Source organism: Sylvia atricapilla, chromosome 8 (genome assembly GCF_009819655.1).
Source record: "Sylvia atricapilla isolate bSylAtr1 chromosome 8, bSylAtr1.pri, whole genome shotgun sequence".
Classification (NCBI taxonomy): domain Eukaryota; kingdom Metazoa; phylum Chordata; class Aves; order Passeriformes; family Sylviidae; genus Sylvia; species Sylvia atricapilla.
This window is the reverse complement of record NC_089147.1, coordinates 15590832-15612343: the sequence shown is the minus strand read 5'-3', so window position 1 is coordinate 15612343 and position 21512 is coordinate 15590832. Positions and strand designations below refer to the sequence as shown.

General features: G+C 37.6%; 1 protein-coding gene across 4 annotated transcripts in view; it reads right to left on the bottom strand.

Annotated features, from left to right (window-relative positions):
- The window catches only part of BLNK (B cell linker), an 88544-nt gene that overhangs the window by 5772 nt on the left and 61260 nt on the right, over positions 1 to 21512 (bottom strand). For 2 of the 4 annotated variants that reach the window (XM_066323792.1, XM_066323795.1), the window contains 18 exons: positions 18852 to 18908; positions 16763 to 16812; positions 15786 to 15826; positions 14791 to 14947; positions 13472 to 13641; positions 12910 to 12991; positions 12072 to 12152; positions 10605 to 10630; positions 10059 to 10087; positions 9627 to 9722; positions 8835 to 8877; positions 5965 to 5989; positions 5603 to 5675; positions 5008 to 5038; positions 3974 to 4016; positions 3211 to 3289; positions 2762 to 2793; positions 1392 to 1457 (listed from right to left, as the gene is read on the bottom strand). In XM_066323792.1, coding sequence (XP_066179889.1) covers positions 1392 to 1457; positions 2762 to 2793; positions 3211 to 3289; positions 3974 to 4016; positions 5008 to 5038; positions 5603 to 5675; positions 5965 to 5989; positions 8835 to 8877; positions 9627 to 9722; positions 10059 to 10087; positions 10605 to 10630; positions 12072 to 12152; positions 12910 to 12991; positions 13472 to 13641; positions 14791 to 14947; positions 15786 to 15826; positions 16763 to 16812; positions 18852 to 18908 — 1181 coding nt within the window. The remainder of the gene's footprint in view (positions 1 to 1391; positions 1458 to 2761; positions 2794 to 3210; positions 3290 to 3973; positions 4017 to 5007; positions 5039 to 5602; positions 5676 to 5964; positions 5990 to 8834; positions 8878 to 9626; positions 9723 to 10058; positions 10088 to 10604; positions 10631 to 12071; positions 12153 to 12909; positions 12992 to 13471; positions 13642 to 14790; positions 14948 to 15785; positions 15827 to 16762; positions 16813 to 18851; positions 18909 to 21512) is intronic. The other 2 variants (XM_066323793.1, XM_066323796.1) reach the window with 2 other exon arrangements.

The following is a 21512-nucleotide window of genomic DNA, read 5'->3' as shown; positions in this document are numbered from 1 at the left end:
ATTAGCCAGAACTAAACTCAGAATACTGGAAAAAAAATCTTTTCCACCATCAAAGTGAATGAATGTAAGAATAGGAACGATAGAACAAAAGAAAATGCAAGAGGATGATGCAAGTAATTCTCAGTCCAGTGTGAGAAGCAGTTTTACAGGTGAGCCAGTCAGGAAAATGAATTTATTTCAGAGATAATTTTTCACTAATTTAGACTACCTGAATTGTTTGTATGCATGTGCAAGAAGTCCAGGCAGCTAAATGGAGAAGCAGAATTAATAGAAAACATTATTATGCTTAATTGGAATAAAAAAGCATAGTTGAAAATAGTTACTAGGGCTGAAATAAAGATTTCAGAGTTTAGGAAATGAGAAGTGAAATGTTTGAGTAGTGTTGTGTAATAATGACATGATAGAAGTAAGTATGGATAATTGCTTTCTGGTAAAACAGAATTAGGCCCAAGAGTGTAGGTGTCTGCTGCAGGTACTTGTGAACACAGCTGGATGCAAATCAATATAGTAGAGAAGATCATTGCAGAAAGTTGAGTGATACTTATTTTGTTATTATGGGAGGCTTTTTTTCCTGTTTATTTTACCTGATATTTTACCTACTGGGGAAAACAAATGCTACCCTTTCTGGATATGGTGCTCTGCAGACTGCATTGTCAAATCTTCACTAATAAAATTCTGATTTATACATTGGTTTAGAAAGCAGTAAGAATGTTATAGAAAAGACCATACAGTGACCAGAATTAAAAAATTCAATTGGACTAGAGAGCTCAAAGACAACTGTGTGAAGTACATTTCAAACTTCTTTTGTAGTAAAGATGCAAAAAGCTGCATGGAAGCACATGTGGAAGCTGCATCCCAAGTGGAGGGGAGGCATTTTAGGGAGCAGTTTCAGCTCTCAATGGAATGATAATTACCTGAAGAAGGCTATACAATATTATGGATTTTGGTTTTTCTGTAAAATTTTCACTGACCAGCTGTTGAAGCCATAGCTGAAAGTAGATTATATGAATAAAGCAAGAACTGCCACAAGTCAGTCAGATTAGTGAATTAGACTTGACAAAAGGATATTAAAATAAGTAATGAAAGATATCTTGGCTGTGTGTAAAAAAGTAAAGAGATGAGCTTTGTGCAATAAGAATTTTATTGGTTTTAAAGATAATCTAGGTACTAAACAAATAGTATTTCTGGTACAGAAACAGAAATTTCCATTATCAAATTTGAAGCAGAGCTTAAATAACTTCAGTACAATTGAACTGACGGGCCCAGATAATCTTTATCTGGGAAATTTAAACTGGCACATGAAATTCAGGGGTGGTTAACAGTTACTTTATGTAATTTTCAAGTCAGGATGGTACCAAATGATTAAAGAATACCAAACATAATTGCTATACCTAAAGTGGAAAAAGTGACTTGAGCATCTACAGGGCTTTTTGTCTGATTCCACAGAACACAAGGCCCTAGGAGAGAATTTGAAGGAAATAACATCAGGATTTGTAAGTAAAGGTGCAAATAACAAGAGAAAACCTGAATATTAGCCAAGTAGATAAAATGTTACAGCTCTTTCATAAAATAACAGTTCTACAAAGAGGGAATGTGGCATTGTACTTAATCTGGACTTCAGAGGAGCATTTGACACTGTGCCATATGGGAAATAAGTACTTTTAATGATGAAGATGGAAGTTAGCTCTAGGTTTGTGTGGGGACAAAGACAAGATTGCAGGTTATGCTGAAGGGACAGCAGTGATTATGGGACCAGTGGTACATATTTTAAAGTTGTTATTGGACCTGGCACAGAATAAGATTATGCTAAAGAAAGTTCACTAATCAGGGTATCATTTAGCACCAGATGGTCTTGAAGAATAGTTACAGTTCCGGGAATAGTAAGAATTTATGCTTCAAGTTGAAGCACATCAGCTGTGTGACAGGAGCAGACAAATTTGAGTACATCAGTCAAGAGCATTAATGTGAACCATATTATACTTCCTCAGCACAGGAGATATAATTGCACCCAGCATCAAGCAAATGTTTCCAGGAAAGAGATACACTAATAATAGCATGTAAGTTTAAGCTACACCAAATGTAAATTTCTGTGCGCCATTCTCACCATCTGTTTACAGTGTGAAAGATATGCTCAGACTGAATATGTACAGTAAAGGGCTTACAGGAAGGTCAGACAAGTGTCTGCTAACAAGCAACTAGAAAAATGTTAAATCTAATTTACACTTCTGTACAAAGAGGGTTTATTTACATATTACCTAATTTGTTTTTAGCTGTGAATTGAAACTAAGTCCACCTTGGAAAGTATTACTTTAGAGAAGAGCTTTAGCATTTGCTGTTATAAAAGTACCTTATTTTTTCATTCTGTAGAAAAAGAATAAATTGAATTCAATAATAATCTGTCTGTCTTCTAGGCAACAGAAGCCTGGAGCAGCCCAGAAATGTCATATTTAGGATTCTTCTATAACAAGGAAGATTGATGGAATCTTTATTATTATGGGAAATGACCCAAACTGCCTTTGCTAGAAATTTCAAGTGTTCATAAATGTAAATGAAGCACCCATTTTCCATCAATAATCCTGAGATACTCCCTTAATTTTACTAGCTGAGCTAAGATCCTGGATACTTGACCTCTTTGTATGCATTACAGATACATTAATTCCAAATTAATTAATATGCAAGGTATTTTGAAGTAATTTAAATTCAAAGATTAATTTGAAATTACAAGTTAGTCAGATTTTAATTCAAAATGAATTATACTTACTTGGCAGAATTGAGGGCTTTTGGAGCAGAGGCCTGAAATAAATGTCAAGAGGTTACAGAAAAGTCTGAGGGGATGTACCCAGTCCTGATAATACAAAAATTGAGTATTTGAAGCATGCAGTGGTAAAATGTGTTCCATCTCATCCACTGAGAAACATGGGTATGATACAGGTATTTAAAACAAATTATATCCCACTAGTAGGAATTTAAACATATGTTTTAAATCTCTATCACCTATTACAGATAATATCCCCTCATGCTTTTTTGGTGATGGTTATAGTATTTGTATGCATTCCTTTGCCGTGTTTTATTTTTTTTGCTACTGTGAGGCTTCAGGAGTCTCAGCTCTGAAAAAGCAACAAGAAGGCTCCAGTGAAGAGAGTGCTCCCCTCTGAGCCTCTCACAGCAGGTGCACTGAAATATTCAAAAGAGGATGGAAAGGGATCTTACTTTTGGGCACCAACTGGAAGGGGAGGAAGTGGAAGTTCCTGGTTGGAACTGCGCCGTCGTTCTGCTGCTGTAGGTTTTTCTGTAGTTTGAGAAAACAAATGGTAGAGCCAAGATTTTTTCTGAAATGCTTTATCCCAGATTAGGGAGCCCCAGTAGGTGAAGCAAAGTTTATTTTACTATAAATTTGGGGTTTTTTCCTTACATGGCAGCCTGCCATCGCACTGCCTTTTTTTAAAAAAAATATTAATTATTATTAACTAATTCTAGGCAAATATCTGTGCTGTGGATGTCTGCAGGGCTCAGTGAGACTCTGTGACACAAGAGGAGGCTGCAGGAGCTGGGCTGGCTGCAGGAGCACCCCAGCCTGGAGTGAGACAGCAGCTCCTGCAGAGCCTGGCCTGGAGGAGACAGGACAGGATGGATTTCCTGCCTGTGCCAGGGACTGGCTCTTGCCAGGAGAGATGGTTCTGGCTGGTTCAGAACCCGCCCCTCCCTTCTGCCTTCACTTACAGGGCTTCACGGGCACACTGCTGGTCCTACATCACCCTGCCAGGAACCTCAGCAGTTTTACAGTGACTGCTTTGAGAGAACAATGATAGTCAGTGCAGCTAAGGCTGCCCAGATCCAGTTTGTAATTGCTAAAACCAAACACCCCTCAAAAACCTAGAGTAAGTTGAATGTGGTGTTGTTTGTTTCAGATTTTTAGTTTAAAAAATAATCCAGATAAATGTCAACTTTTTTCATAGTAGTAGCTATAATTTACCTTCATTTGCAGTTAAGGTTTCTCTGGAAGGTAAACATGGTTTCTGCAAAAGAGAAGGACAACCAAGTATTAACTGGCATATCACTTGTACAGCAAATGTTTATCATTTATACTTTTTGTGAAATAGTTTAGAATTGACAGCATCCTGGAACAATTAGGAGGCAGTGACACAGCCATTCTGTGAAGAGCCTCTAGTTGTATGACCTTGAAGTTTGGGATTTTGCACAGGAGATTTGGAAATAATCCCAGTTTGTAGATATAAATAGATAGAGAAAAAGTAAAATCTAGATGGTTCATTCTTATCTCAGGCTCAAAAATGAAAAGTCTATCCCAAATATCCAAATACTTGCAAATCAAAATTTGATTTCCACCCTTACTGAGCTATGCACACAAATATCTGAACATGCTTCTGTTTACTGAAAGTTAAGCTGTTGGTTTAGCTCACAGTAAAACTGGAACAAATCTTCCAGTTTAACTTGTTTTCATTTTGAAACAATGATAATAAACTGCCAGTTTTTTTAAACTGCCAGAAACCTTTTTCAAATTAATCTCTTTGAAAATTTCAACCAGTCCTCTTACTTTCTGCCACAAGAAGTTTTGGGATATTTTAAAAAGGATGAAATGTTTACTGAAAATCCTCAGACAAATTCTGGTAAAATCCTGCATTTTTCTTGAGCTATCACTTGCAATGAACTCATGTTCCCCACAGGCAGTCCTGTACATTCTGGGAATACTTCTGGATTGTGTGTGTTCCCATTTATTTCTCATTTATTCATGCACTGTGTTTATTGTTACATCCTAGAGCACTGAATTCAAATGTTGCTTTGATGAAAATATTTTTCTGCTTGAGCAGAAAGATGATTGATCTTCATTCATGTAACAGCACCCAAATATTTCCTGTCTTTATAACTCTTTCCCCTAATATGTTTTGCATTTATCTTGTTGTACCCAAACCCATGATAAAATTAAGTTTTACAATAAATTAAAAATCCAGTAAAATTTTTGGTTGAATATGCAATCACAAGTCAACTTACTGGTGAAATTACTGCATTAGAAGTTTTCTTGCTGAAGTGTGGAGAAAAAAGAATAAGGATATGGTTACTTATCAGCACATACATGGATTCATTTACCAACTAAGCATCAGTTTCATTGGTTCTTGGGATTTCTGTCTAAGAAGGAATTCACTGGATACCTATGGCAGTTAGAAATAAACAAGAATAAAAAAGGAATAAGGGTATCAGATACAATGTGGGCTCTCCCTAAAGGTACTTGACACAAGGAAGCTACAACTCTGTCCAATACTTAACATGACTTGGGTGGAGCAGGAAAACTTAGTGACAGCTTTCTGCACTTCTGGGCCTGCATGTGCTAGTGCTGCAGTAAGGGACTCAATCAGACGAGGTACCCAGCATCTGCCATCAGCAGCAGGCAGTGAAGGGCAAGGCTACTGGGCAGACAAACAGTATTCCTCCAGAAATAACAAAATAACCTACTCAGGATATCTTTCACAAACAGGAATAAATATTATTCCTGAATTCTAATTGCTGTAGACAAGGATAGAAGGTAGCTCCTAATATACCTATTAAACCCACCCCCATCAAAGAAGTATTTTTATAATTTTTTACTCACAGGCCCCTTGGTAAGGGAGATGGAGCTGCGCCAGTGGGAAATCTGGATTCTTGTGTGTTGTTGAACCTCTGACCTAGAGGTGCAAGCAACATATTTAGTATGCAATGTGAGCTGTATCTGGATTTTCCTCACTGCCATTTTAGTGTTAATGTAACAAAAGTAAAAAATATCCATTGGCTTGATTTTTTTCTTAACATGTTTCCAGTCTGATTATACAAGAGAACAGTTCAGTAACACTTCTTGCTTATTGCTGACTACAGATAAAATTTACCCTGGCAGACTACATTGCATGCTGTATTATGGTAACTGGTGGCATATTAGTGGTCCCTCTCATATTGCCATGTTTTCAGCTGAATACTTACTTTCATCATTGTTTGCTTCATGGTCCTGTAATGAAAAAATAGGTTAGATTTAAGAAAAAAAGAAATTACTGTGTTCAGTTTTAAGTTCTTCACTACCAGAAGGGCATAGAGGTGATGGAGCAGAGAAGGGCAACAAGGCTGGTGACGGGACTGAAGCACAAATCTTATGTGGAGTGGCTGAGGGAGCTGGGGGTGTTTAGCCTGGAGAGAAGGAGGCTCAGGGGGCCCTTATTGTTCTCTACAAGTACCTGAAAGGAGGGTACTAGTCTTTTCTCCCAGGTAACAAATGACAGGAGAAGAAATGGCCTTATGCTGCACTAGGAGAGGTTTAGATTAGATATTAGAAAAAAAATTTTCACTGAAAGTGTGGTGAGGCGTGGGATGGGCTGCCCAGGGAAGAGGTGGAATCACCATCCTTGGAAGTGTTCAAAAGCCACGTGGATGTGGCACTTACAGACATGGTTTAGTGGTGAACATGGTGGTGCTGGATTAACAGTTGGAACTTGATCTTTCTCAGCCTGATTCTTTAATTATTAAATGAGAACTGCATGAATAATCAATATGGTTTTGGCACCTGTAGTAATTTTTAAAGAAATTTGTACAGAAGGTATATAGTATCCAAATACTTCCATGATGTTGTTTGAAAAATCTTAAGCAATGATCAAATTTTGAACTTGCTAATAATCTTGAGATTCCTTGTAGTAAGTATTGAGAAAATTTGGCCATAGTTTTCTAGTGAGACCTTTTGGTTCAGGTTTAATTTCTGACCTGGAAGACAGAAATTTTGCAGCAGATTTGAATATACTAAAATCACATCTTCCACTGAACAGAGGAAACTGAGTAGACTCTCTTGCCACTATGCTAGAATTGAAGCAACCCACCTAATTTCCTGGCTTCTTTTGGAGATACTTAATTTTGGCTCCCATTTCTTGACTTTTAGTGAATCAAGGCTCCTATCTGATAAGTATCTTTCAAAGAGGCATCAGTTATTAATTTGTCTGTCTTCATCTTCCCAGCTAATGGCTTTTCACTAATGTTAGTGACAAATGCATCCACTCTCTGGCTGGAGAGGTGCAATCCATCACCCAGCAGCTGGGGAAATGAGACAAGGCAAAATTTTTCTCCCAGTCAGCTCTGGCCTTTGAGAAGAACAAGGGTTACAGTTCTGTGCACATGATCAGTGCTGGTTAGTGCTGACAGCAGACTGAATGGGAGGAGTTAACAGATGTTTCAGTTATTGTTTGGGCTTCCTCAACGTGCTGTAGCCAGGGATGGAAAGGAACAACAGGATGGAAAGAGCACTGGACAAACAAACATCATGCTCATTACCATGGGTTTGTTTAAAATTGTAAAGGCCACCCCTTACAAGACAAGCAAAGACCCCAAAATTTGGACTGCATGGGGTAACTCTTTCCTAGGCTGGCTGCCTCTTGTGACAAACTGGTGAACTGCAAGCACCCAGGAGCTGAACACACCAGTGGTCAGATGAGTGTTTGTCTGGGAGCTCCGTCTTGGAGCTGTAACTCACTCAGTGAGTGACTCCAACTAAAGGGTAGTCTCTTTTTATTCTCTGCAAAGCTAGGATGATCTCCATCTCAGATGTAAGCTCTGAAAATGCATTAATGGAGAGGTTTCAGCTGCAGTGTGGCACTCCAGTCTGTTCTGAAGCAGGACTATTCTTAGTGCTGATCAGATAGTGGAATTGTGGTTCAACATTCTCCCTTCAGATGCAACATTATTTTCTTACCTTGTATTGGTAAAAAAAGCTGAGAAATCAAACTATTTCATAAAAGCAAAATCCCAAATTTGGCACTGTTAAGGAATTGCTCAGAATCCCACAGGATACAGATCTAAATGGGAAGAACTTTGTGATGAAGTGGAAGGGAAACTAAAATGCTGATGCTGTTATATGTACAAACTGCTTGCTACATAAGAAATTTAAAGACTGAAGTAAGACTATAAGGTGCTAATATACCACCTGCACTATGTTACCATAACATCTAATCCTATTATATTACCTCAGATTCCTAGTTTTAAGTGTCTAATTTCTCTATATACTTATTGGTAGACTGATTGTTTCTTAGGGACAATTCTGAGCATAGGGCTGGGACAGGGTCAGAGCATGTAGTTTTGGCACAGGTGCTGACACAGTTATACTGTTCTGTTCTTGATAGTTGGCCCCTCATGCAGACCCTCTCAAGCTGGCACAGCTGTGAATAGAGCTATGGTGCAGATCAGTTACTGGAGCTAACCTGGCTGAGAAATAATCTTTTATTATTTGCTTTTGCTTTCTGCAGCTGGACAAGTTTTCAAAGAGTATGCTTCAAAAAAACCAGCACAGTGGACAGACTAGGATAAGAGCAGAGGGAGAAGAGGACTGGCTGAAACAGTCTTAGGACCCAAAGCTTGTAATTAGTCCTTCAAGGACTGCATTTTCTAGTGATCCTGGTTACTCAGACTACCCAATCTGACATTTTAGAAGGTTTCCATTTTCAGAAAGCATCAATCACCTCACCATCTAAGAGGAATGAGACTCAAGGAAAAGTGCTTCAGACTGGGCAAAATCATCCTTTGCTACTTAAAGTAAGGTTCCTGAAGTACAGCTGGTGTTTTTTAGTACAATAAACTATTTTTGTGGACTGAGACATACATCCCTTAAAACATTTGAACTTTTTCTTGGATCAGTACAGATGTCCAGTGCTCTTTTGTCTGAAAGATTAATAGCAACAATCACAATATTAGATGAATCTGACATCTGGTCATGTTTCTGTTATCTAATCCAGATAATAAATAGACAATCCATCTATTTATATATAAACCACAGGACTAAATTTAATATGTTCTTTTAGAGTGGCCCATTAATTACTCACCGTTTTTGGATGAGGACGACTTCTGGGGAGAGGCAAAATATTTCTGAAAAATAGACACAGTAAGTTGGATAGGATTTATTTATTTAATTGGCTTAGACAGGCTTTTTAAGATCTAGAGGGGAGGAGGTCTGCAGTAAATGGATTTGATTTCAGCTCTGCACAGATGGTGATGCTGTGCCCTTGGTGTGGAGCTACTCTTGAAGAGCTTCTGTCCTAGAGCTCAGGTCCCCTGTGGCTGTGCACAGGACCTAACCAAACACCCTCACACACAGTGTTGTAAATGCCTCCTTCTGGGGGCACATAATCTATTTTGTAAAATAATGACCTAGAGAGGAGGCAGGGGTTATGAAGCAGCTTTCAATGCTTCTGGGGACACAGGAGTGAAGTAGGCTGCACACTCAAGTATCATTTTCCCCTTTTCCTCCAGAGACTTGGGATATAAATCATGGATTTACTGAGCCCAGTTTCTTTACAAGCAGTCTTGTACAACTGCAAAAACATCTAATTTACAAGGGTCCAGGGATGGATAACAGGACCTTAAACTGGCTTGCAGAAATATTTTATCCCTGTACTGGATCCCTAAAGGGGCATTTCAGAAAATACTATCCATTTGGCAAACTGGCTTGAACACAGAAGTTCACAAAGCAATGAGAGCTTTCTCACCTTGTCCTAGCAGCCCTAGCTATTTGAGTGTCCTGACAATTTCCTATTGTCTGAAGGTTACACATTAGAGAAAAGAAATTTTTTCCCCCTGCTAATATTTCCTATTGATCTAAGCTGCTGTTATCTTACCTGGAAGTCTCCTGCTTAGGTGACTCTCTGGTCACACTGTGCATGTGGGAGTGCTCCGTATTCTGAGCAGGCATAAACATGAGTGGCTTGGTGAACCTAGTAATGAAACATGAATTAAGAAAGGAAAATTACATTTAACAACAGTGAATACAAAGAAAATATCTCTTTTTTTCTCCCCTACCCCCTCAAAATTCTAAAAAGTATTAGGAGTATTTCTTTTTAATATGTATTACCTTTGGTTAATGAAATTAACATAGAATAGGTTGATAATCTTTGTGTAGATAAACTGAAGAGACATTTACTATATTTAATTCTTATTTCCGTTACTATATTTCTTCTAGAGAAAGAATTATCAGACCTGTATATCTAGCTGAGAAAATATATTTTCTGACAGTTTTAAATAATGCACAAACATTCACAGCAATGGGTTACCTGGTTACTGGTGGTGGTGATGGGTTTTCCTGTAAGAGAAAATGCACTGAAGTTTTTTGGTCACATTTGGATTCCATAAAATAAATTTGATTCTATTTATGTTATCACATCACGGTATTATTTTTGCATTATGATACAGATTTCTACTAGAGCTCTGTCTGGTAATCTACATTAGGATGGGAGAGGCAAGAACTCAACATCAGTAAATCTGCTCTGGCAATATGTTATGCCAGTACCAGCAAATGGGAAAAAAAATTACTGTGTCAGAACTGTCACTGCTCCTCTGCTGTAGTTCTGCTTCTGTAAAACATTCCCTTAGGCTGCTGCTTCACAGATTGGATCACTATCACAGGGGACTGGGGAACTTTCCCCTTACCCTTTTGAAATGGTTTGCCAGCTTTTCTGAAAAGGGACTGTCAGAAAGCTTTAAGTGCACGAAGAGATTTGTTCCCAGTTTTCACTTTTGAAAGATTGATAATCTTTTCTCACAATCACATTTGTACCCTGCCTGAGGCCAATGGCAGTCATAGTTTAGAAAGGTCTTACCTCTTCTTCAGGAACCTCGTAGACTTCTACAGGACAGGGAAGAAATAAAAAACATTCTTTAGTGTAGCAAAACCATACTACATGTTACCATAAAAGCTGATCTGAATTTGTATCAGTCATACTTCTGACTCTGGAAAAATAACTTGGAGAATCTGCTCAGAATTTGAATCTGCCACCAAAAACCTGGAGCAACAGCTTCCCCTGTCTTCTAGTGGGAACTTCAGGTGAAGTCACACTGTCACACTGCAAAACCTTTTTATTGTTTTGTTTTTCTTCTCTTTTCTCCTCCCTACAAGCAAGATAAATGCTTGTGCTATGTAAACCTGGGTCAGTCTGGAAAAAATGTGTTATCATGCCTGTACTACCACTGCCTTTCCTTGACTCAGGGAGGAAGAAATAAATCAGGTCATTCATAAATACAAGCTGGCTCGTTTGCATGGCCAACATCCCTCCCTGAGTTCTGACCCACAAGTATATTTTAATTTAATATTTTAATATTTTAATATTTAGATCTTAAAAGAAAAAAAAACCCACCAGCATCTTTATCTATGCCCAGTTTCTTCAATGAAAATTGAATCCTATTTCAGTAAATTTCACATCAGGTTTCATCACTTTACTGTGTCCAAGTGTCCCAGCTCCCACCAGGGGGAGACGTTTTATTTTTTAGTAACATCTGTCAGGAGCTGGTTGTTGCTTGACACTGATTTACAGAAAGGCAGAGGTTGAAAAGGGGATTTTAAAATGTCTGGAAAATAACTCACGAAATCTTAAGTAATTAATAAAATATGTTAGTTTACGACTTGTAGCTTGTGACTCTAAAGCTAAACACATTGCTAATGAATATGCAAAGCTTTTTAAAGAATTGTGTCATGTCTGGAAAGGTTACATCCAAGCAATTAATGAGATAGTGAGGATGCAAAACAACTCTAAGTTGGCAGAGAGAGATTAAACAAGAATATCTGAACTTAGAAAAGCAAATAGGATTCCTTTTACTTGCTTCTGCTTTTGTTTCTTTTTCCAGATAAACTGCTCTTTACAGAATCTCAATGGGAACACTCTTATAAAAGGTCATGCAAGACACCAGCCTGTACAGAATTTCTATATGGCTAAGTCGAATGGCCTAGAAGTACTGGGTCTTGATTCTTATAGTGAAATGGAATCACTGACATACTGAGTCCTATAATCCTTTTTGCTGTATTGATCCATTTGTGTTCCTCCACTGGAGCAAAAGACTAAAAATAAATTAATTTGGGGCAAATAACTTGTTCCACTTTTATTTATGCTTAAAATGGATTTACTATTCAAGCTAGACAAAGCAACTGCTACAACACAGAAAAGCTAAAGGGGAACATATTTTTGTTTTACTTTAGTATCTCATAGGGTTAGTGGTGTGAATACATTAGGCATAATTTAATATTCCACAGTCTTATATTATTTTATTCTAACAGTGACACAAGCTCCACATACCTTGCATATTAGAAGTAAGAGAAGGCTTTGGAGAAACGGGGGGGGCTGGCTTTGTTGTCTTCATAAATCTGTTCACAGGTGCTAAAAATATATTTTATTCATGTACATATATATTTGTGCATGTGTGTATATATAGACATATATTTATATACATAGACACATCTGTTAACAAACAAACAATGTAAAATTTATACACTAGGAATGAATACTAAGTAGATCCAAATGACAATGTTTTGTGTGACCTTGAATAAATCAACTCAGTCAGAAAGCAGCTCTCATTTGAAAAGAGCAATATTCAGTATTCCAGCCTTTCTGAAGAGGTTTGATACTGTCAGCAATGTCAGAGTGCAGAACCACATACTCTTCTCTGTTTACTTTTCACCTTTGGGCTGTAGTAGTTTCATTCTTTAGCTAAATATACTTCTATATACACAGTGAGATTAAAAAAAAATAAAAATAAAAGCAAAGTCTGTCTTTATCTACTAAATATCTAAAAGTGCCTGAAACACTTCAGCAGAGAATTTTAATGCTGCTGCTCCCTTGGATGAGAAGGCAGGACATATGTCATGAAAAGCCTCCTAGTTGTACAGGGGCTGGACTTTGAAATAGCTGAGTGAGAGAGGCAGAAATTAAATATGTCTTCCAATAAAGTAAAAAATAATGTTCCTTGGCCTTGTCATAAGCCAAAGGAGCCAAGTGCCCTTTTTGCAGACTGTGATCTCTTTAATAGCTGCATCTCCACTCTCTCAACCCTAGAAACAGACCTAAATTTGACCCATTTTTTTCACTATTATTCCTAATAAAGCAATAATTAGAAGCTTAAATGACTAAAACTCACATCTTGTAGGTAGTGACATGCTGGTTTCTGTGGGTTCAATATAGTTATCATCATCATTGTCCACTGGCACTATGTAGTTATCCTATGAGAAATGCAAGACAAAAATCTGTCAGTTAACCCTCCATCGTGTCATCATGTCAACAAACTGTTGGGATTGAAGCCCTGGCAGCAATTTACAATAGCTGCCCTTTCACAGTGACTCCTATTTCAGACATTTATCATCCTATGTGGAAGGGAAATTATTATAACAAATAATAATGAATAACAAAACTATTCCACTGGTGTGTGGAAGCCCTCCCTTCCCTCTGGTCCTGGAGCAGCTTTGAGGTTACTCTCTCCCTGTTGCCTGCAGCTTGTTATGGATGATCAGGAGCTATTCCATGGGCTAAATAGCCTCCTTGATACTCAGAGCAGGCATATATTCCCTGGGAATCAGTATGGTGCTCGCAGGTCACTGTTAGTGATGTAGAAATGATCTGTACTATAGAGCTAAGCAAGAGACCAGACAATGGCATTGCTATGACATTTACAGAGTTAAAATAAGTATATCTGCAAACTTTACCTCATCATCATTGCACTCCTTAGGCTTTGGTGGCAGTTTTGGTTTTGCAGCAGGAGATGGCAACGGCATGGATGGCACACATGGTTTCTTTGGTCTGGACATGGCTGGACTGGGTGTACTTGGGAGAGGTTTGTTGATGGGAGGAAGCTGCTGGTGACTGGTGCGATTGTCTTTTAATTTGGTAGAAAACAACAATTTCAGTAAAAAACACATTAGTCTTTGCACTTTCTCCTACTGCTTGTGCAAAAGTCTTTGCTGTGGCTGCAGCACAGGTCAAGCAGCAGACCTCAGCATAGCTGGGTCTGATGTTGAGACTTGTGTGTAAACAAGTCCTATTTCATTGCTCAGGGTAGCAGCCTAGCCCTCTGTATCGGGCTGCAGGAGACACTGACTGTTGTGTGAGCAACTGATTGACTCCCTGGGGAAAAGGTGGTGGCTGGGTGGTCTCATTTCTCATATAAGACATATGAGAAAGAACACTGGGTGGGACTGCAACATGAATTATGCCAGGTTCTCTGGGGTGTCATAATGACAAGTCCTTCCCTTTTCAAAGAACACAGAGGTGAAGGGCTGATAAAACTCTATGGGTACATATGTGGTATTTTAACACTGATGAATATTCTATAACCAGTAACAGTCTGGTATCATACAAAAATGAAAGCACACATCATGTCAATGTTTCTTCTCTCCATGTCTCAAATCTTCATCTAACTGAAGCTAACCTTCATTCACTTTGATGCAACCCATCCATGGTTGAAAAGAATCAAATAAGGAAGAAAAAAAATCCCTTTACACTGGACTGATGTAAATAAAATCTTGATCCTGTCCTATTTTTCAGAGTATTTATCATCCTTAGTACCAACTTTGAAAGACAATAAGGAGTGAATATTTGGGCTACTCTTTTACTGCTTCAGGAATAATGACTGGAAAAATATTAAGAAGGCATCTGTCTAGTCTTATGTGCCTCATCTTTAATAGGAATTCCTGCATCAATATATGTGGATTAATTTGAAGCCCCAAGTTAATAGTATCTCCCATATCTTTGCCTGAATTTTGTCATTAGTAGATGTCGATCAAAGTCTCTTGGACACGTTATATTAAAATTATAAACATCACTACTGGCACTACTGGCAGTACCTGTTTCATGCTGTAATAAAAAAAAAAAATCATACCCCTGGCCCTGAATGCTTAAAATCTGAGTATCAGAACTAAAAGCAAACTCTTGAAGAAAGGACAGATTAGTGCATTTGATACCTCTTTTTTTGGTACTGATCAAAAAGCAATTATCAAGTAGACATAGTTAACTGTTCCATAACTACCTGCATATTCACCCCTAGAAATAGGGAATGCAGAGGGTATTTTCTTTTTCTCCTTCTCACTTGGAGGTGGCTCATAGCTGTCATCAGGATTCTCTTCACTGGGGACCACATACATCTCAGAGTCAGAGTGGTCATCTGGATTTTCATAATCACTGTCCTAGAAAGACAGAACTTCCCATTTCTCATCTCATAGCAATCTATAACACAAATATCCTTGCACGAGTATGATAACAAAATTACAACACCGTACCCTTGAATAGACACATATTCCCTTGTAGTGCTCCCCCTTGCAAAGAGGCAGTCCTGCCTTCTCCCCTTCTACTCCTCCCTGGAGCTCCCTGTCTTCTTGCTATCTTCAAGGAGTCCTTTCACCTCAAGAGCTCAGTCTTCAAGTTATGGATGCATAGCTTGTTTTCCTTCCCAGGACAGTTCCTTCCTAGATCCAGCTGTGACTCCTGATGTGTGTTTGTCACTTCTCCCTCTCCTGTTAAAAGGGCACTCAAGATCTGACTCCAGAAGGAAACTGGTCACTTCAGGCTGACAGTTGCACCATTACTTTACATGGCTGACAGCCATGAATTGCTTCATTCTAATGTTTTCTAAAATCTTTGCAGAAGTTTTCATTTTTAGTAAGAAGTGTCTTTCCTCTCCTCATGCCTCCCACCCTTCCTGCCACAAATAAAGCCTCTTACTGATTTCTGAAATTATTGTTCAGTTTAGGGAGTCCCTCAAATTGATACCATGTCCTTACTTATCCAAAAACCTTAGCGTTCATGGCTGTGTTTCTGAAAGTGCTTCTAAGTTGAATGTAAAAAAATTGAGGCAGCTAAAAAGCAGTGGCTACTTGTAAATTAAACTGATGTAAAAAATAACATAAATTTCAATATTATTTAGTTCAGCCACAAGTAGATGATTTAAAAAGAATATTTTACTATTATTTCTTGTGTTAACTTGTTGCCACAGTAACCTCCTACTAGCCCAAAATATGTACTTACAAAATCATCTGACCATTGTTCCTCTTCATTGTCTGCGTGTTCTAAACCAAACATCAGAGTTATTTAAGGAGAGGTAATAGTAAATATAAATGTTTATCTTAGATTTGTTTTTCAATCTATACTTATCATATTCAGTTAAAAAAGAGTGAGCAAAATTCCAAACTGTTCTGAGCAACACATCTGGTTTGGACAGAATAGCAAATTAAATGCCTTCTTTCTTATTTTTGACAAATTATTTCAGAACTGTTGGAAAAACATTAGAAAATGACAAACTGCACATGGTCTGAATAGCAGAGCATGCACTTTACCCACAACGTCCTGCTAATGCATCTCATTTTTAAGTAGCGATGACAATTTCTAGATAATGGAATTCTTCCTGACCCCTGGACCCTGTACTTTCTTGCTGGTTAAAGTGCCAAGACAGCACTAATTACAAGTGTGTAGTTACCTGATAATTTCTAAACTCTGTCCTGCTTTCTTCTATTCTTATCTTAACAAGATGGCTGTTAACTTGTAAAAATGGCCATGAACTAGTTAGTGGGCAGTGCTGTATGATAGGCAAAGAGAGGTCTACATTTAGCATAGTTCATTATGCCATTATTACATTAATAGTATCAAGATTTTAAATCTGTAATGATGCATTTGTTCAACTTCCTCCATATTTACTTTCACAGTTTTTGTAAGAAGGGACTGTATGCAAATTCTCCTCCATTTTTACAGCAGCCTAGATGCAGAACTCTGATTATGACTGATTTTGAAAGAGTGGTTACTTGCTACTTTTCATGCTGGCCCAGTTCATAATTTTTTTCTTGCCTTTCATTTAAGAGGTGTGAACTACCTTCAGAGTTGTTGATAACGATATTCTGTTCTTTAATTAAAAACAAATTATGAGGTAATGTATAACTGAAATACTGTTAAGCATATAGATCTCAAATTAACACAGGCATATAGTTTAATTTACATTAATACAGCCTTACCTGAAGCGTAATCCCTTTGTGGTAGACTCGGCGGTGGCTTTTTTTTAAGGCTGTAAATTAGAATTATTACATTTATGATCTCAAAAGTAACCTTCACTAGAAGGGAGCATTAGCCAGACACATTAAAAAGCTGATAACAAAAGATACCTGCAGCTAAAGAAATACAGATTACCATCACAGATGCTTAGCAAATAGCTGTAGAAGAATGCTTTGAAAAGCTAGAAACTGATAAAATAATAAAATAGAATCTGAGATTTTAATATATTTTTTCCACTAAGAACATATGTTGAAAGGACAGCTTCCTTGTTCCCCCATCTTCTTCATTTCCAGAAAGAGATAAGATAGGGGGCAGAGATAAATGATGATCTATTGGAAGATGAAAATCTGTTCAGGTTCACAGAGACTTTATTAAGATTATGGAATAAGAAAGTGGCATAGCACTCTCCATTTGTATTTTTAGAACTATAATTTTGCATGCACTTTATTTGATGATTAATATTTAAATGCATACCAGGTTTCACAGTGAAAGATTCTACTTTTTATTATTTCATAATGTTATGTCACATTTTTGGTAGAAACTGTTCCAATGGCATCACGTACCAAGTGAATCAAAACATAATTTGTAGAAATACTGAAAGGATCTTTTTGGCTATACAGATATATGTACATGCACATACATATGAATCTATCTAGCAAGCAGAAGTACACATGTGTAAACACATATATATATATGTGTGTGTGTATATATATATATACATATATATATATACATATATATATATGTATTCATGTATACTGCTCCTTACTAACTTGCAGCTGTCCAAAGAAGACATTGAATTACAGTCAGTTTAATAATTTCAGTACCCTGTAATGAAAGAGAAGAATTTGGGTTTAAAGTCAAGATGAACAGTGCATGTGTGACATCACAGGCCAGACTGATGCTTCTGCAGAGGGGAAAAAATGATGACCCTTTGTTTTTACTAGCCAGATAAAACATTAAGATAATTAATGACATTAAAATTATTCTTTAAAGTGACTTTTGAACATGGTCTGACAGCTTCCTTGTAGTACTGACGAAATCTCACTATGCACCTGAAGCTTTATCCACTAAACCAATGACTTCACTCATTCTTCAGTCAGGTCCTAACAAATTCATTTGCAAAAATAAGCAAATAACCTAAAAAACCCAAATCCCTAAAGAATTTAAAACGGTTTTTTGGGATCTCTGAGCAATAGTGTTTACAAATGTTGCTTTACCACAAGAATCTGACAGTCAATATTTAGGTCCTGAGCTTGCTGCCTAGGTATCATTGTTCAGGCACCACTTTTACTCAGGGTGGTGGCATGCTGGCACTATCACATCAACATACAAATTTTCCTGTTTTGAGAAATGCTCTGGCTACTTCTGAGTTGAATTAATGGAATTCTGCTGCTCAGATAGTCACCAAACACACACCATGCACATGCATGAATCAATGAATAAATGGTGTGGGCATTGCTAAAACTCAAAAAAGCCCAAACCCCCAAAACCAAGCAAAAACCAAATCAGGAAGGTTATTTCTGCAATGTTAACCTGCTTTGTTCATGACTAACAACACTAATGATGGACAGCTGTCTCCTCAGAGGTTTTAACTTCCTGAAGCGTAATGTAACTTAGTGTACAAACAGTAAATTAAAAAGCATTCTCAACAGCCCTGCTCTGGTTTTCTGTCCAGGTTAGCACAGCCATGTTAGAAAGGAAATCCCAGGGCCACTGCCAGGGCTCATCTCACATCTTAGGAAGGGGAGACCAAGATCTCTTGATGTGTTTTGCAACACGCCTACCATGAGTTGTTCTGAAATGGTGGAGACTTGGAAAATAGTACAACTAAAGCAACAGTAAGAGGCTGTCTGGGTGATGGTATAAAGTACAGCACTTAAACAATATCACGCATTTCTAAGCTGCTAAGCAGAAATCTTCCACACTTGGTACCAGCCCCTGTAAATCCTGGCAGTGACCCTGGCAGAAAATGTAAATACGTTATAACAAAAGCACACGAGGTACAGAACAGAGCCTGTCATGCTATGGTGCAGCTATGGAATAGCATACCGATCCCAAGTATCTTTCCCAGTTTTGCAAATTAAGGCCACTTGTTCATTTTGGAACCTGAATATCAATAGAAGAAAAGAAATAATGTTTCTGTCACAGAGCTGAAATAGTTCACGGCCACATCCATATTTGGTAGAATCTTTTCAAATATGTTATTTATTCTAAAATTCAAATCCACTTAAAAAGCAGTTTTCACAGTACTGGTATGATTTTCTGAGTGCCAGAACTGGAATCCAGGCTCTTTTGAAGTCAGCTGCAGCTTCACTTTATGGGAGCCAGAACTCTACTCAATGTGCAAACCACAATACAAGCTCAAAAGACACAATCCTATGCCAAGGTGTGGTTACCCAGCTACTGCAGACTCTGACCTCATTGGCCACACAGATCCTTGCAGAATGGCAATTGACTGTCCTGTTCCTGAAGTTAATGAGAAGGAACTGGAAGAATCAAATGCCATCCAACTGAGCACGCATATTTAAATGTATTTAATCCTAGTACATATATTGGAGCTTCAACAAATAACCAGGTAGCACTTGAGAGATTTCATATAATGGGCTATAGATGCTTCTCACACAGAAATGGAATGCAGGGTACAGAAATTCAGAACATGTTTTAAGAGAATAAATTATTCCATTTTAAAGCAATGTATTCCAAGATTTGCCTCTATAATATGCTGAGCTTGATCCAACAAAACATTTAGTCATGTACTTAACTTTTCTAGCATATATGGTCCTGTATGAACTGTAAATATGAATTACTTTGAATTTGTAGCACATTTTTGTTTTCCTGCATTAAGTGAAAATTTTTAAAATAAACAGCAGCAGGGGTCTGGGTGTTTTGCTCTAGAAACACTTGTTTTTACAGGCTATATCCAGAAAAATAACCAAACATACATATTAGTAGTCCTTTTCATGTAGCGCTTAAATTTTCCCACAGCCGTATTTCCCTTTATGTTTCTGCTCACTCCCTCAGCATTTAAGATATGCCTCTTTGTTTTCAAAAATCCTTTGCTTTTTCATATTGTGAAGTCTGTGGACAAAGTCCGCTCCTTTCTTAGGAACCATTTTAACATAACAGTTTTTACAAAAATTATACTGATATCTTTTCTGGGATGAGTATTTATAGCATGTATTATCTTTACATGCACTAGATCATCACACTTGTGATTACACAATAAATTAAGTTAACTTTGCCAGAAACATTTTCAGCAGTGCAAAAGGTGTGATGCGAACAGATAAACTCCTGAATTGTGTACTCATGACCTAGTGGAATAGTTTGCCACAGATTTGGAATTATGCAGCAATTGTACAAGATAAAATTAAATTCGAAGGGATTTCTTTTGAAAGTGTTATTACTACTCTTTCACACATGTTTTTACAATGTGCTATGGCAGTTATAGCAATAGAAATCCTGACACTCAAAACATTCTCTTCAGCTACACAGTAATTTTCATGTTTCTTCAGCACAACAGTTAAAATTAGGTATTATACTCTTTCCTGTTTTCTTTTTCTAAGTGTGGTACACTTGATTTTGGTACTTTTTCTCACTGTTTGGTTGATAAAATACCCTTTTCCCCTCTCCCAAGGGTTTGATTGTGAATGTCTTTTAGTTGCAGCTACGCAAGTTGAAGGGACATTTAGTGACACAACAACTATTTTTCTGCCTAAAGTTACTGCCTAAATTATACATGGTATAGAAAAATGGACCACACAAATCTGAAGCAAAGATGTACCCAACTAAAAAGCTGGGTAAAGCATTTCATTCCATTTTTCAGGTCACATGGCAAATGTTCAAGAAATGGACATCTTTGGATAGTGTGCAGTCAGAAACATGAGTACAAGTGCATGGTTTCTGATGGCTTTGTGAGAGATGTGATATTACAACAAAGTGAATAAATTGAACTTCTTGTTTCTTATTCGACACAGTAAGTCAGCATGTACCAAAACTTTAGGTGAAGTCTCTGCTGTACATGCAGTGTGACTTTTAACATCAACTTCAGTGGAGCCAAGATTCCATTGAACCAAGCCTAGAGGCTTAAAGCCTATGATGTACAGGTGAGTGCTATGTCTTTACAGCGTGTTTCAAGAATCAACCATCCTGCATCATGAAACCTATGATTTCTCTGCTTCCCTGTTCTGTATTACCAAGGATGTGATAATGAAAAAAATGCCCCCAGCTCTCATTGTTTATACAATGCTGGCTACACTCATTGCTTCTACACCTGAGTACATAATCCTCCTTGACACTGATCTGCACAGCAGCTGGGACTCAGGGCTGTAAACAGTTTTGCATGTGATTAAGGGCAAGTAGGTGACAGCTACCCTGCAGTGGCCAATATTTTTACTGCCAGAAAATGTTGAGTTGGAATGGGGAACAAACAGGAACTTTTAAGCAATGAAAAAACTACCTATTTCTTTCCTGTTACCAGGACTGTTCAGCCTGCTTTCCACAAACCTTTAAGACATGCATGGGTAGTAGATTAATTCCTCTCCACCTGCACCCCACAGATGAACTAGACTGGAGAGCAAAAGTCTTGATGGAAGACCTTTTACATTTCTGCATAATCAAGAGCCAATCCAGATTTCAGAAGTGTTTTAACAAATACTGCTAATAAATCTAATGTATTTAACAAATATTTGATAATTCTTTCAATCTGTGTAG